This window comes from Balaenoptera borealis (assembly GCF_965194805.1).
Source record: "Balaenoptera borealis genome assembly, chromosome: 13".
Taxonomy (NCBI): Eukaryota; Metazoa; Chordata; class Mammalia; order Artiodactyla; family Balaenopteridae; genus Balaenoptera; species Balaenoptera borealis.
The window spans coordinates 85718377-85734919 of NC_138870.1; the positions used below are offsets into that span (position 1 = coordinate 85718377).

At 36.7% G+C, this 16543-nt stretch overlaps 1 protein-coding gene across 1 annotated transcript in view; it reads right to left on the reverse strand.

The window, feature by feature from the left end:
• Window positions 1-16543, reverse strand: part of SLC5A8 (solute carrier family 5 member 8) — a 71504-nt gene that overhangs the window by 43944 nt on the left and 11017 nt on the right. The window contains exons 2-6 of the mRNA XM_082349637.1: window positions 14779-14844; window positions 12704-12755; window positions 4895-4962; window positions 3764-3918; window positions 994-1134 (exon numbers count right to left, since the gene is read on the reverse strand). Coding sequence (XP_082205763.1) covers window positions 994-1134; window positions 3764-3918; window positions 4895-4962; window positions 12704-12755; window positions 14779-14844 — 482 coding nt within the window. The remainder of the gene's footprint in view (window positions 1-993; window positions 1135-3763; window positions 3919-4894; window positions 4963-12703; window positions 12756-14778; window positions 14845-16543) is intronic.

A 16543-nucleotide genomic window follows, 5' to 3' on the forward strand; every position in this document is an offset into this window, starting at 1 on the left:
ACCTTGTTACTCTTAATCAATCTACTTAGAGTTTTATAGCACCTAAATGCATAGCCTGATTTATCAGCATGAAGAGCACTAGTCACCAAGCTTATCTGAGGCCTCCTGACAAAGAACCAGCCACTGTTCATAGTCTTCGCTGAAGCCAAGATGGGCTGGAAAGTCCCCTGACCATGCTGTCCTTCCCACCTCTGAGCTTTGCCCAAATCACTCTGCCTACTCAGAATGCTCTCCCATACTTCTTCACCTGCCCACATATGGTCATTCTTCAGGACCTGCCTGCTTGACAGGAATCTCTCACTTATCCCCTGCCTTCACATCCCATGATTTGAGGTGGAAAAAGGAATTCACATTTACTGGATCCCTACCACATGCATGCCAAACACAGTATTTTATAATACCTCCACGAGATGTGTGATATCTTATGCTTATTTTACAAGTTTAGAAACTGAAGCTCGGAGAGTCTAAGTAACTCACGCCAAATCACTCAAGTAGCAAGTATTAGAACAAGGTTATAAACCCACGACTGTGTCTGAAAATAAAATGCACCAGCACACCTGGCAATATAATGCTCTAGAACATTTCCTCTATTTGTTATACTGTTTCACAGAACTGTTATACCTCTAGTGTTAGTTTACTTTTCACATACTTGCATATATTTTCCTAATTTGATGCTAAGTTCCTTCATGACAAGAGCCATATATTTATCATTTTTTATTCTCTACAGTTCCTCATACAAACAGATGCACAATAAATGCCTATTTATTTGATAAGATTTGTTTTACTTAATAATTGATATAAATATTTTTAAATATCGGATTTAAAACATACAATGCCACTTTGTTCTATGTGATCCTTTTGTAGTATATCATTTATCTCTTAGAATTTCATGACACAAAAGACTTAAAACTTGAGCAGAGCTTGACTTTTGAAAGAGTTTCCATAAAGACAACTGATGGTTATTGCTGATTCATATACCGTAGTTTGTCTTACATTTTTGCCTGGAATCTGCTTTTACAGGAAATATATCTCTGCACTTGGGACTGGTTGACTCCATAGACGCTGGTCCATGTGAAGGTCCCTCCTATGACGATCGTCCAGAATGTGTGTCTTTGCAAAGGGTTAGGATCAAAACTAAATGAAAACAAACAGAAAACAAATTTGAAGTCTCAGCCAAACACTACAGAAATCTTCCTAGAGTAATTTTGGAAGCAAGCAATGTATACCTACATAAATATAAATAAATATTTATAAATATAAATACATACATAAATATGTACCGATTAAGTAACATAAAAGGTAGAAATATTCTTAAGTTCAATGAAATAAAAATTGATACTTTCAGAGATTTGGAAACTCTGGATGGGACTGGGGGAAAAAAATGAATGTTCCAATCATTCTGAGCATTTATAGAAATTGTTCTCCCATGGCCATAGGAAATTATTTAAGCAAGTCTGCCATGCTGTAATCAGAGAGGAGCACGAAGCTGAAAAAAGAGAGAGAGAGATTCCTAGGTACACTGCAGCAATAGAAATAGTACTGAAATGAACACAATATTGACATATTTTGTGTGTGTAATTCCTCTCCTAGCACATGTATAGTCATAGTTCTACTTTATATTCAAGCTTAAGAATTCAATTAATGCAGTTTAATGGTTTTCATGTCATTATAATCTGTTCTTAAAATGCTGTGTGCACAAACTAAGTACTCATAGTTCAAAGTCATTATGACATTTACAAAACATTGCTACAAAGAAAGCTCAACTTCCACATTCGATACACCTTTTAACCCTTCTTAACGTATCACCTTGGAAAGAATGAGTCTGTTCATCTCTCATACACAATGTAAGCTTGAAAATTTTCTGCAGAATTAGTTTCAATGGAAACTTTCTGAAAATTATGAAATTCTGCAATTCCACTTCAAAGCTTATATTTGAGATCAGCTGAGTAAAGTGCTACATTTTTATGCATTTTCCAGCATTCTTATGGAAAGATAAGAGCCTCTATTCCATTGTCTAACACTTAATATCAAAGTCTGAGTTTTAAGGGTGTTGGCCCTTTCTCCCAAAGAGAAAGCAGCTACTATACTAGCTAATAACAGTCAAGAACCAAAGGGTTCAGCGAGTTACTTGAAGGAAGTAAGACAAGATTTAAAACATCCAATTCAGTGGTTTTGGCAATACAGAATACATGTCAACTATAGACCATACAGAAAATACCAACACAAAATCCTTCCCTTCATTTACCTCAACAAGAGCAGATCTATTGCCCACCATATTCTCAAAACATATTTGAAAAACAAGGGATATACAATAAGGCTTTTCATTATTCCTTAATTGTTGGCAACCTTGTAACGGTCATAAAAATGTCTAATCTTTTACTTTTTAGAATCTCTTACTGATGTATAAGTTATCGTTTCAATGCAGCAATGTATGTACTCTTTGTATAAAGTGACAGTTATTTTACAGAAAAATGATTGACTCCACACCCTTTCCCCTCAACCTAGCTGACTAGGAAGAGATTTGGGAGTAATCCAAGTCTCCCAAGTGGCCACTGGTTGTTTCTGCCTCTTGGTACCCACTCCCCCTTCTTCTGGTAACAGCAACCTAGGTTTGCCTTGGGGAAACTATACCATTTCTCCATTAAATAGTCTAAATGGTGGTCAATCAAAATGTTCTGCTCTGCACTAGCTACAGGATGGAATCATGCCCACGCTAGGCCAACTGGGGGCTCTCTTCCTTGGAATCTGAATCTTGCGGTAAAAGAAAAAAAAACTATTGAGAACAGCTGAAGTTGATTCACTGTAATTCATTCTTGCAAATTAACACATTGACCCTGTTCAATTTCTGACGTTCTTCTCATACATTAGCACCTATTTTCAGAAAACTGGAAGAGAGCCACCAAGTGCAAAATGATTTTCTTTCCTTTTGCCAATGATTTCTGCTTGCTTATCTCAGAACAGGGCTGCTGAAAGAGAAAATAAGTTGGTCTATGTCAAAATGACCCCCCCCTGCACGTTGAATGTGATGTACAAGGAAGACACTATTGATCCCAAAGAGAAGGTGTTTAAAATATTTTTTTAAATTGTGTGATATATTTGTGATGAAATATCTATTTTCTCCATTAGCCTTCTTTAAGAAAACTAAATAGTTGTTGAAGACGTTGTATCTTATGCTATACTGAGACTTGAGGCATCAGCTGTAACTTTTCTAGTCAATTTTCAAGAAATAATATTTAATATTATATAATGTACATTATTTAACATTTATACACATATAATACACACATATATATGTAGCATAATAATAATATACTATACATTATCAGGGTAATATTAAAAGAGAAATTCTCTAGGCTGCTTGAAACAAAGAACTGTCAAAATGGAATCACTGTCTTTTAGTGTTTTTTTCTTAAGAGGTTTCCTTTTCTTCTCTCTCTAGTATATCTTCCCTTATTTCCCTACCCACACCTTTCAACCTATGCCAGACTTTAATATCTGGAAGAAAATACTCTTTTGCTATCAATCCCTTCTCAGGAGGAAGCACCATCCTCAGCTCCATGTAGCTAACTACCAACTGACTAACCCCTTAAAGACCTGGTGGAAACTCCTTACGCATTAACTTCCCAGATTCAAATTTTTGTACCACACCCTTAACGGTTGGTTTGTTTTCTAATGTAAACTTACTATTTCAGCCAAGAGATTTTTTTTAACAGAAAAAAACCAAAGGAATGTTCTATTAACCAAGAAGTAAATAGCAACTTACTTCCAGAAGTTTAATCTTCCTCCATTATAGGCATCATTTAGAATAGTGTTGATTCCACCTTGAGTCAATGAAGCCTGTATAATCACAGATGCAAATCCAGCCACCATGATCCCAACTTGAAAAACATCCGTCCAGATAACCGCTTTAAGACCACCCTTTGAGGGGAAAGTACATTAGGATTAATGCTTCTACCAGATATTATTAAGCATCTACATGCTTATACACCATGCTGGACAAAGATAACGAAAACATGGATCTTGGCCAAGAAGTGCACCCAAGGGAGATAGTCAGGAAGGTAATGCTTAGACCAAACTTTCAAATATAAGCAGAGTCCAAGATGTAAGGTCCTCCCAATAGAGAAAATAGCATGGGCAAAAGCTTAGAGAGGTTAAAATATGTGGCATGTTGAGGGCAGCCAGATATATATTTTGGAGTGCCGTGGAGTGGTGTGGGAATATCGTTGGGGAAAAAATTCAGAGTCAAATTGCAAATGGCAATATCATAGATTTTATCCTATAGGTAGGGCTGAAATTCAACCAGTATGCACAAAGAAGGACATACCAGTTGTTGAAAAAACTAAAATTGTTTTGTATTAGCCACCACCACAAACTTCCCAAGTGTCCCCCTCCAGTCCCTGAACCAGCCCCTCCTTGAGGACCTTGTCTTCCAAAACACTGAGCAACTAAAAGATTAAGACCTAGAATATCAGGGGTTGCATAAGACTTGCACCACTGCTAAGGATCAGCATCCATGATAATATCAGTGCCCATGCCATACTGGTTCTTACATATTTTGACTGTTGCTCCTGCCTAAAGGCAATGGGAAGTTATCTCAGGTTTCTAAGCTGAGGAATATTATGATCACAGCTATAGTAACACAGCAACAGTGAGAGTGAATTAGGAGACAAGGTTGGGGACCACGGCATGGTTCAAATGAAAGAAAAAAATATCAGTTATGATCAATGTCCTACAAAGGATCAAATTTTACCCTGGACTGAATATTCCTTACAAAAAATGTTATACTGTGGGAGGCAGGTATGAAGAACCCAGATGGCAGCATGCAACGATTGAAATTTTCAATTTTGCAAAGCAAGTGTGTAGAGTGAAAGGAGAAATAATGTTCTTGACATACCATGGTGCAGTAGAATGTGCAGACCACACCAGTAGCCACTACAGCACCCCAAAGATCGAATCCTGTGACTGTAGAAGAAAAGAAAATGCACGTGTAACTATGAAACATATATAAGCACTTCTCAAAAAATCATCAGGGGGAAGCTATACCATTTATTGGGCACCTACCTCTACACCCACTTGCCATAAACTAGGTCCAAATATCAAAAAATGTACCAAAACAAATGGAGTTTAAAACTTTATTTGATGAGTTAAATAGATCTGGCTTCTACCCTCAGGCACCATACAGTATCCAACATTGGCTAAATCAAATACATGAAAAAGCATTTATATTGTAATTAAGCTAAGACACCGCTTGATATTGGGAGGTAGTTACCCAGACTGAATGGGGTCATAGGATACTTGTTGTCATGGTTCAAATAAACACATTATTCTACCAGTCCATGAAAGGCAAGTTGTGCGTGTTAAAATGGGGCCAAGATAGAGAAAAGTCTACATAATTTGTTACCATTTATTTAAGAAGTAAAGGGGCATATTATATTTTTTTAATGAAAGGATAACAACTCTATGCCCACAGATTTGAAAATCCAGATGAAATGACCCAATATCTTGAAAGACACAATTTGCCAAAACTCACACAGGAAAAAAAGAGATGATCTGAATAGACCTATATTTACTTTAAAAATTGAATCAATAATTAATAACCTTCCAAAACAGAAAGCCCCAGGCCCAGAGGGTGATGAATTCTACTGAATATTTAAGGATGGAATCATACCAATCTTTTTCAGAGGATAGAAGCAGAGGGAATACTTTATAACTCATTCTATGAGGCCAGCAACACCCTAATACTAACCAGACAAAGACATTACAAGAAAAGAAAACTACAGACCAATATCTCTCATGAATGTAGATGCAAGAATCCTCAACAAAATATTAGCAAATCAAATTTTAAGAGCATAAAAAGAATTAAACACCATATGCAAGGCTGCCTCAACATTTGAAAATCAATTAATGGAATCCACCACATCAACAGACTAAAGAAGAAAAATCATATTATCAAATTAATAGATGCAGAAAAAGCATTTGACAAAATCCAACATGCATTCATGATAAAATCTCTCAATAAACTAGAAATAGAGGGGAACATTCTCAATCTGATAAAGATTATCTACAAAAAACTTACAGCTGACATTATACTTAATGGTGAGCCACTCAAAGATTTCCCACTAAGATCAGGTACAAAGGAAGGAAGGAAGACATAAAACCCTCTTTGTTCACAAATGACATGATCATCTTTGTAGAAAATCTGAAATAATTGGCAAAAAATCTCCCAGGTCTAATAAATGATTATAGTAAGTTTGCAGGATACAGGTTAATAAACAAAAGTCAATCACCTTCCTATATACCAACAAAAAACAGGTGGAATTTGAAATTTAAAGCACATTTCCATTTACATTAGTACCCCCCAAAATGAAATACTTAGCTATAAATCTAACAAAATATAATATATACAAGATGTATATGAGGAAAACTACAAAACTCTGATGAATGAAATGAAAGAACTGAATAAGTGGAGAGATATTCCATGCTTATGAATAGGACAACTCAATACTGTCAAGATGTCAGTTCTTCCCAATTTAATCTACAGATTCAGTGCAATCCCAATGGAAATCCCAGAAAGCTATTTTGTGGATAATGACAAACTGTGGAGAACTGAAAAACTGATTCTAAAGTTTATATGGAGAGGCAAAAGACTCTGAATCGCCAACACAACACTGAAGGAGAAGAACAAAGCTGGAGAACTGACTGTACCTGACTTCAAGACTTAATATGAGGACTTCCCTGGTGGTGTAGTGGTTAAGAATCCGCCTGCCAATGCAGGGGACACAGGTTCAATCCCTGGTCCGGGAAGAGCCCACATGCTGCAGAGCAACTAAGCCCATGTGCCACAACTACTGAGCCTGTGTTCTAGAGCCTGCGAGCCACAACTACTGAAGTCCATGCACCTAGAGCCCGTGCTCCACAACAAGAGAAGCCACCACAATGAGAAGCCCGTGCACCGCAATGAAGAATAGCCCCTGCTCACTGCAACCAGAGAAAGCCTGCACGCAGCAACGAAGACCCAATGCAGCCAAAAATAAAAAAATAAAAATGAAAAGTAGAAAAGACTTAATACGAAACTAGAATAATCAAGAGAGTGTGATATTGGTGAAAGAATAGACAAATAGATCAATGAAAAAGAACAGAGAGCCCAGAAATAGACCCCCATAATTAAAGTCAACTGATCTTTGGCCAAAGAGTAAAGTCAATTCAATGGGGCAAAGATAGTTTCTTCAACAAACGGTGCTGGAACAACAGGACATCCACATGCAAAAAAAATGAATCTAGACACAGACCTTACACCCTTCACCAAAATTAAATCAAGATGGCTCATAGACCTATATATGATGTTGCCTTTTTAGATACAACATCAAAGACACAGTCTATGAAAGAAATAATTGATAAGCTGGACTTCATTAAAATTAAAGAACATATGCTCTGTGAAAGATAATATCAGATGAATTAGAAGATAAGCCACAGACTGAAAGAAAATTTTGCAAAAGACACATCTGATAAAGGACTGTTCTCCAAATTATATTAGAACTCAACAGTAAAAAAATAAGCCTGATTTTAAAATGTACCAAAGACCTTACTAGACACCTCACAGAAGATATATACATGGCAAATAAGCATATGAAAAGATGCTCCACATCATATGTCATCAGGGAAATGCAAATGAAAAGAAGAAACTTATTAGAATGGCCAAAATCTGGAACACTGACAACATCACATACTGGCAAGGATGTGGAGCAACATAACTCCTTCATACATTACTGATAAGAATGCAAAATGAGGGCTTACCTGGTGGCGCAGCAGTTGAGAATCTGCCTGCCAATGCAGGGGACACGGGTTCGAGCCCTGGTCTGGGAAGATCCCACATGCCGCGGAGCAGCTGGGCCCGTGAGCCGCAATTACTGAGCCTGCGCATCTGGAGCCTGTGCTCCGCGACAAGAGGCCGCGACAGTGAGAGGCCCGCGCACTGCGATGAAGAGTGGCCCCCGCTTGCCACAACTAGAGAAGGCCCTCGCACAGAAACGAAGGCCCAACACAGCCATAAATAAAATAAATAAATAAATAAAAATTAAAAAAAAAAAAAGAATGCAAAATGGTAACAGCCATTTTGGAAGATAGTTTGGTGGTTTCTTACAAAACGAAACATATTCTTATCATATAATCCCACAGTTGCGCTCTTTGGTATTAACTCGAAAGAGTTGAAAACTGCATATGGAATAGTCTCTCCAAAAAGTTGAAATGAAGTCTGAGAAAGCTTCTAGATCTAGTTCACAAGAAATACAGTTCATCAAAATGACTCAACAAGAACAAGAAAATATGAATAACTCTATATTTATTAAAGAAACTGAATCCATATACCAAAACCTTTCTACGAAAACAAACAAATATCAGGCCCAGATGCCCACACTGTGAATTCTTTCAAGCATTTAAGAAAGAAATACACAGTTTTATACAAACTCTTTCAGAAAATAGAGGAGGGAACACTTCCCAAATCATATAAAGCCAGTATAATTGATACCAAAATCCTGACAAAGACATTAAAGGAAAAGTAAATTTCAGGCCAATATTCCTCATAACCTGTAAAAATCCTTAACAAAATATTGGCAAATCAAATCCAGCAATATGTAAAAAGGTTAATACATTATGACCAAGTGAGATTTATCCCAAGGATGAAAATTGGTTTAACATTTGAAAATCAATATAATTTTCTACATTAACAGTGCATTATGACAAAGAAAAGAAATAAGAGGCATGCAGACAGGAAAAGAAGTAGTAAAACTGTCTCTATTCATAAACAACAAGAAAATCATAAGGGATATGCCAAAAGCCTACTTGAATTAATAAATATATTTAGCAAGCTCTCAGGATAGAAGATCAACATATAGAAGGCAATTGTATTTTTCCATACTTGCAAATGAATAATTAGAAAATGATATTATAAAACAATACCATTTGCAATAGCATAAAAAACATCAATTATCTAGAAATAAATCTAAGAAATATGTACAAGACTTCAATATCAAAAACTAAGAAACATTACTGAGAGAAATTTTAAAACGCCTGGGTAAACGGATAAATAGGCTATGTAATGGACTGGAAGAATATTTGCTTTTGTAAAGTGACGGGTCAAGTCTTTTGCCGACTTTTTGCTAGGTTATTTGTTTGTTTTGTATTCATTTTATTATTCTATGAGCCAGTAAACTCAACATCAACAGTCATCAGAAAAATACAAATTAAAACCACAATAAGATAATAGATCATACAACTAGAATGGCTACAATCGAAAAGACAAATACGAAATCTGGCAAGGACACAGAATAACTGCAACTCTCACACATTGTGGGGCGGGCGTGCAAAATGATATAACCACTTAGAAAAGCTATTTGGCAGTTTCTCTTAAATTTTTTACATGCACCTACCCTGTGCTGGGTCAGAATCGTGTGTATTTAACTGTATATTGCTTCCAGGTACTCATCCACTAAAAATGAAAACGTGTGTCAAAAAGCAAAGCAAGACAAAACAAAACCTGTATAAGAATGTACTTAGCAGTCTTAATTCAAAATAGCCTAAAACTGGAAACAACCCAACATCCATCAACAACAGAATGGATAAACAGATTTTCGTAGATGTATATGATAAAATACTAGCAATAAAAAGGAATGAACTACTGATACATGTAGCAACATGAATGAATGCCACAAAAACATTTTGTTGAGCAAAAGAAACCAGATGCAAAAAGGCACTATATAAAATCTAAGAACAGGGAAAACTAATTTATGGTGATAAAAACTGGCTGCTTGGAATGGAAGGGGGGATTCATTAGAAAGAATCAAAAAAATTTTTCTGGGATTTGATGATAGAAATATTGTATATCTTGAGTTGGGTTGTCACACAAGTACACAAAATTGTTAAAACTCATCCAACTGTGCACTTAGGTTCTGGGCATTTTAATGTACATAAGCTACAATATATCTCAATAAAATATGGTTTTCGATTTTAAAAAGCAAGGAAGAAATGTAAGAGACAAATGAACTAATTACAATTACATAAAATTATCTGGATCCTGATTCTAACAAACACTGAAAAAAAAATCAGGGAAATCTGAACACTGACCTTATATTGATGACAGTAAGGTATTAATGTTAATGTTTCAGAAATGATAAAGGTACAATTGTGTTTAAAAAACACATCCTGGACTTCCCTGGTGGCGCAGTGGTTAAGAATCCGCCTGCCAATGCAGGGGACACGGGTTCGAGCCCTGGTCCGGGAAGATCCCACATGATGCGGAGCAACTAAGCCCGTGCACCACAACTACTGAGCCTGCGCTCTAGAGCCTGCGAGCCACAACTACTGAGCCCGCGTGCCACAACTACTGAAGCCCACGTGCTCCGCAACAAGAGAAGAGCCCGTGCTCCGCAACAAGAGAAGCCACCGCAATGAGAAGCCTGCGCACCACAACGAAGAGTAGCCCCCACTCAACACAACTAGAGAAAGCCCGCGCGCAGGAACAAAGACCCAATGCAGTCAAAAATAAATAAATAAATTTATTTAAAAAAAAACAAAAAACACACATCCTGGTACAAACGTCCAGTCATGGAATCCATAAGTCATGGGAATGTAATGTACAGCATGGTTAATAATACTGTATCGCATATTGAAAGTTGTTAAGAGAACAAATCTTAAAAGCTCTCATCACAAGAAAAAGAATTTTGTAACTATGTATGATGATGGATGTTAACTAGACTTACTGTGGTGATCACTGTAATATATACAAATATTGAATCATTATGGTAAACCTGAAACTAATATAATGTTATATGTTGATTATACCTCAATGAAAAGAAAAGTATGTAAAAGACATATGGAATTCAGATGAAATGATAAAATATCTCAGATATACAGCAAAATAATCTAGTGAGGGAAATAGGAAGTGAATTAAACCAAGAGTTGATAATTATTAGTGTAGAGTTAAGGGTCCATTAGGGCTCAATACACTATTCTATTTTAGTGTATGTTTGAAGTTTTCCGTAATCAAAAAAAAAAAAAGTTAAAAAAAATTGTATCTAGAGAATGTTAAGTTCCAATTCAGCTAAACAAGTTTCTATGGACATCTGTTGCACACCAAGTACCCTGTCTACGCTTGTGTCTACTCCCTTGGTACAGTACAATACACAACTGATACTCAAATGGTCAAAATGCAGTCCTTGGATCCTAATTTACTCCTAAGGAGTGGCTCAATAAACTGATAAGAACAGAGTTCTTGAAGCATTGAAGGCAGTGCTTTCTTATCCCCAGAACTGCACTTTAAAACTCTAAAGCCAACATCTTTAGTTACACTTAAAGCCAATAGGTAACTTATGAAGTTTATAGTTCAGCTCTGTACATATGAAGTGATCCAACCATGATGTTGGTAATATCGACATGGAACATGCCTGACATTCAGAATTCAATAGCACATTATATAGTGGAGTTCTTCTTTGTAACAATACTGTTGCACTTTATTATCTATGTATTATGAAATCAAGAAATTAGAATGTGGAGTTAGCTGGGGTTTTTCATTTTCTTTTTTTTTTTTTCTTGTTTTCTTTGGGGTTGTCTGTCCATTTTATATTAACTTGAGGAACTGTACCACATTCTTCCCATCACAGAGTCCACTTGTCCATTTTACAAGGAAGTTTCAGAGATAAATTCACTTCTGATTGATAAGAATTCAGAGAATGTAGAGTTCCCCTGAAGCCTTCTGAAGGTATGACTAACACACACATTTGCCACAATAAACAATCTCAGTTTCACAGCTATTTTCTGCCCAAATCTAGAGCATATAGTAATTTGTTGATCACTACAATCATCACACATTTGTTTATAGGGATACTATAGCCATCTGTCCTTCGGTCACTAGGAGCAATCTGATATTTCAAATCACACAGATCTCTTTTTCTTGTATTTTGGACCACACTAGAAATGGGGAGAAGAAAAGTTTCTCTCCCTGCCAGATTTTACAACGGGACCAAGTCTGAGCTGAATAACACAGAAGCCTCTTGGAGATGGGCTCCAAGTTATAGCCACAAAGGAAGTGCAGTCTTTCATGATTTTGACTACAGGGGGCGTTCATTCTGAAGGGATGGAGAATGGCTGGTTGGCACATACCAGAGAAACACCGCCCAGTGAAGTCTACAGACCTTTTGAAGCTATGATCCAGGAACCCAAAGAAGCTGCTAGCATAGACACTGAACCCACCTGGCCCGCCTCAAGCTGATGCAGGTTACTGGAAGCATTCCTCCACCTCCCCATCTCCCCAAAGATAGAATAAGGTCTGTTAAAAGTGAACCCCCAGGGCTTCCCTGGTGGCGCAGTGGTTGAGAGTCTGCCTGCCAATGCAGGGGACATGGGTTCGAGCCCTGGCCTGGGAAGATCCCACATGCCGCGGAGCAACTGGGCCCGTGAGCCACAACTACTGAGCCTGCGCGTCCTGAGCCTGCGCGTCTGGAGCCTGTGCTCCGCAACAAGAGAGGCCGCGACAGTGAGAGGCCTGCGCACTGCGATGAAGAGTGGCCCCCGCTCGCCGCAACTAGAGAAAGCCCTCGCACAGCAACGAAGACCCAACACAGCCAAAAATAAATAAATAAATAAATAATTAAAAAAAAAAAAAAAGTGAACCCCCAAATGTGAGTGACATATTGGTAACTCTAAAACGTACCTTGATTCAAAGCCAGGGCAGGGGCATAAATAACAATTCCAGTATACAAAATCTAGGGGAAAAAAGAAAACCAAATAAATGGTATGAATTACAAAATGAAATATTGATATTTTTCTATAAATTTAATTATGAATTAAAACTGCAGTTTCAATATACTTAATAAAATTTGCTTTTAACTTGGAAAATGTTATTTAAGTGAAGTTGACTCTCCTTTTCCATTTGTGGTGTGGTCATAGGTCACAAAAATCTTTTATGACCAATTTTGTGTAAAAATAGACTTTTCATGTTGTGCTTAGTGCGGATAGTCACTGATACATCAAGTTTCAAATCAATTTTCCTAGATCTAGAACGATTAGAAAGAGAGAAAGAATACAAATTTAAAAGGGGATGCTTCCTCATTCATATGCTTTCAAGCTGTTGTTAATCACTGCATAATTAATTGGGAAAACAGTGAAAATTGTGGAAACTTGTTTGTAAAAGTTTGCATGACCACTAATTAAACAAAAGTGTAAATTTGCCCTAAAATTTCCTGAAAGCCAACAAAAATTCTATTCTACCTTTTTAATATTATTTATTATTTTTCATTCATACATTTAACAAATATTTATTAATCTGGGGTACAATAGTGAGTAAGATAAATACGTTCTTTTTTCTCAGAATACCATTTTCATTGCATTTGATCTTCCAAATACATAGAAGCTAATTCTATGATTACTGTATAAAACATATGAAAAAAACATGTTATATAGTAGTTGAATGATTAAATTGCATGAGTGATCTATGGAAGTAAGTCTTTCAAATAGCAGATTCTAAAGCTCCCCTCTTTTTGCAAGAATGAACTAGCTTTTCACAGTCATTATTTTGTCCAAGTTAAAGATTTGAAAATGTGACCACAGGCCACCTTCCTAACATTTGTCCCCACTTTTTCATTTCTGTTGGCACTTCTAACGATGATCCAAAGAGTGTCTGAACTCCGCACTCCGCTGTCGAATGCGAGCCACCAGCCTCAGCTCTGTGTCAGAATCTCTACCAGACCCCAGAGGGCTCTTTCCTTTTATACTGCAAGTGTTAAGGACAGATACAATTTAAGTTATGTAATTTACAAAGATGTAAAATGGAGTCGAGTTAAATAATTGCAAAGGCACTCTGTCCTGCTGTAGCAAATGCCTGGGTAGCTTTTGAATGGAGAAATGGAACTATAAAAACGGTTGAGAATGAAAACTCCTTCCTGGACCTCCATTATCAAACTCATTCTTAAAGCACTTAGCTGCCAAGAGGAAGATAGGTCTAAATGACGTGACAATGATCGTGATAAGCCTCCAGCAGCCTGGATGAAGGGTGGGAAGCATTCTCTGTCACTGATTGCTTGGCAAATCTTTGCTTTCCATTTGTGTCAAGCAGTAAATCTATACTTGCGTATTCTTGAAGTACTGGCTTGTGTACTTGGCTTTAAAAACTCCTCCAGAGCGCATGATTTTGTTGTTTTATATCAGTGAGTACATCAATTGGGTTTTATAGTTCGATTTTTAAAAGAGAGCACTGATTCATTTTTTAAAGTATGCTTTCAAACAAAGAAAATTATTTCCTAATGTCTTCCTATGTCAGTTAATTTTTCCTATTAAATATATTGCTTAACATGTTGCAAAATACTATGAAACATACAACTTGTTTTCCCTTTATTACAATTACTACTATCAGCTACTACAGTTCCTTCAAATACTTTTGTCATCTCAGTAATGCCCTTACTGTCACTTTGGTGGGGACAGAGGGAGGTGTGAGAGGGAAAAGCATACTTTCCTAAAGTAACATAACTGTTGCTTGATCAATATAATATTCCATGTTTACTTAAATCATTCTGTTTTCCCAGGAAGTAATGCATTTGCTGCAACACTGTTCAATGATCTTAAGGATTAATGCTATGTAGTGACAAGTGTTTTTCCTTTTTTGTTTCCTCCTATTTTCAACATCTCTTTTTTATCTTTCATGTATTTACCAAATAAGCTTGACGCAGATGCCTTGTTTAAAAACATTGTACATGAAAAAAAGAGAAAATAAACGAACTAAGGGCTACTTACTGTTTGAACAATGAAGAGGATTGTTCCACAGAGACGAACATATTTGTTAAATCGAAGTCCTAAATACTGTTTCCAAAAAAGGAAAAATGGTTAATATGTAAAACTTCTGGACACTTTTTAAAAACCAGCAGCTTAAGAAGTAAAGGAGTTAGAAATTTAAAGCAACTTCATAACTAATTCGTATTCTGCATTCCTATTTCACTGTTATTTTAAATTACATAGAGAAAAATTGACCCTTGTTTTAGAGTACTGTTCAATGGCTTTCAACACAGAACAGCTCCAACACCCACAGGAAACTCCGTCAAAAGTTTCTCCTTTCTTGCTCCTTTGTAGTCAAACCCTCCTCTCACCCCTAAACCTTGGCAATCACTGACCTGTTCTCCATCCCTACGAGTTTTGCCTTTTGCCGAATGTCATACCAATGGAATTATATTCTGCATTTTTAGAATGAGCAAAGTGTGTCCTCCCCTTTCTCTTGGTATCTACCCAATACATTTCCTTTGATACACTTAGGGAATCAACCCTTTCCCACTTTAGGCAACTGTGGTGGAATTGTCAATCAAGGTGCCCAGCCTCGGCCAAAAAATAGTCACATGACCCAAGTTCAGCCAATCAGCTTCTCTTCTCAATGGGTATTTGAATCTTAGAGGCAAGATATAAAGACAGAAAATGATTGGAGCAGAAGCAGACTGATCCTGACAGGGTGGCCTGAAGAGGCTGCCCTCGCTTCTGTCCTTTTCAAAGTCTGTTTGCTCAGCTTTTCCCCCTATTCTATGAGCTACTCCCATATCCTCACAATAAAAAATTTTAACTTACATCAGCCTAAGTAAGTTTCTGTTCAGAGCCAAGCGTGACATCTGCGATATCTTATAATATACAAGCATACCTCATTTTATTACACTTTGCTTTTTTGTACCTCATTTTATTACACTTTGCTTTTTTGTTCTTCACAGGTACTGCGTTTTTTACAAATTGAAGGTTTCTGGCAACCTTGCATGAAGCAAGTCTATCGGTTCCATTTTCCCAACAGCATTTGCTCACTTCATGTTTCTGTGTCACATTTTGGTAATTCTTGCAATATTTCAAACTTTTCATTATCGTTATATTTGTTATGGTGATCTCTGATCAGTGATTTTTGATGTTACTATTGCAAAAAGATTACGACTTGCTGAAGGCTCAGATGATGGTTAGCACTTTTTAGCAATAAGGTATTTTTAAATTACGGTATGTACATTGTTTTTTCAACATAGAGCTATTGTACACTTAATAGACTACAGCATAGTGTAAACATAACTTTTATATGCACTGGGAAAGCAAAAAATTCATGCAACTCACTTTATTGCAATATTCACTTTATTGTGGTGGTCTGGAACTGAACCTGTAATATCTCCGAGGTATGTCAGTAGTGTGCTTATCTCCAATATTATATATCATAATGTATTACAGAGTTAGAATCCTAGGATTTTAGAGCTGGAAGGAAGCTGGGGTCCAACACATTCTTTAACTTGAATATTATTACTACATATAGAGAGAATTCTAAGGCTGACAGTAGTCTTTTCATATAGCAGAAAAAATGAGGAAGGAAAAACTGACATCAGAGGAAAAGACACCAGATATTTTTGCTTCATAATCACAGCTAACATTTATAGAGTATTTGCTGCATGCCCTGTCCTCCCAACAACTCCATGAGGCAGTTACTATGCATAAGTGCATGTTGGAAACCAGAACACTGGGGCACAGAGAGAATACCAAGGCTGCAACCTAA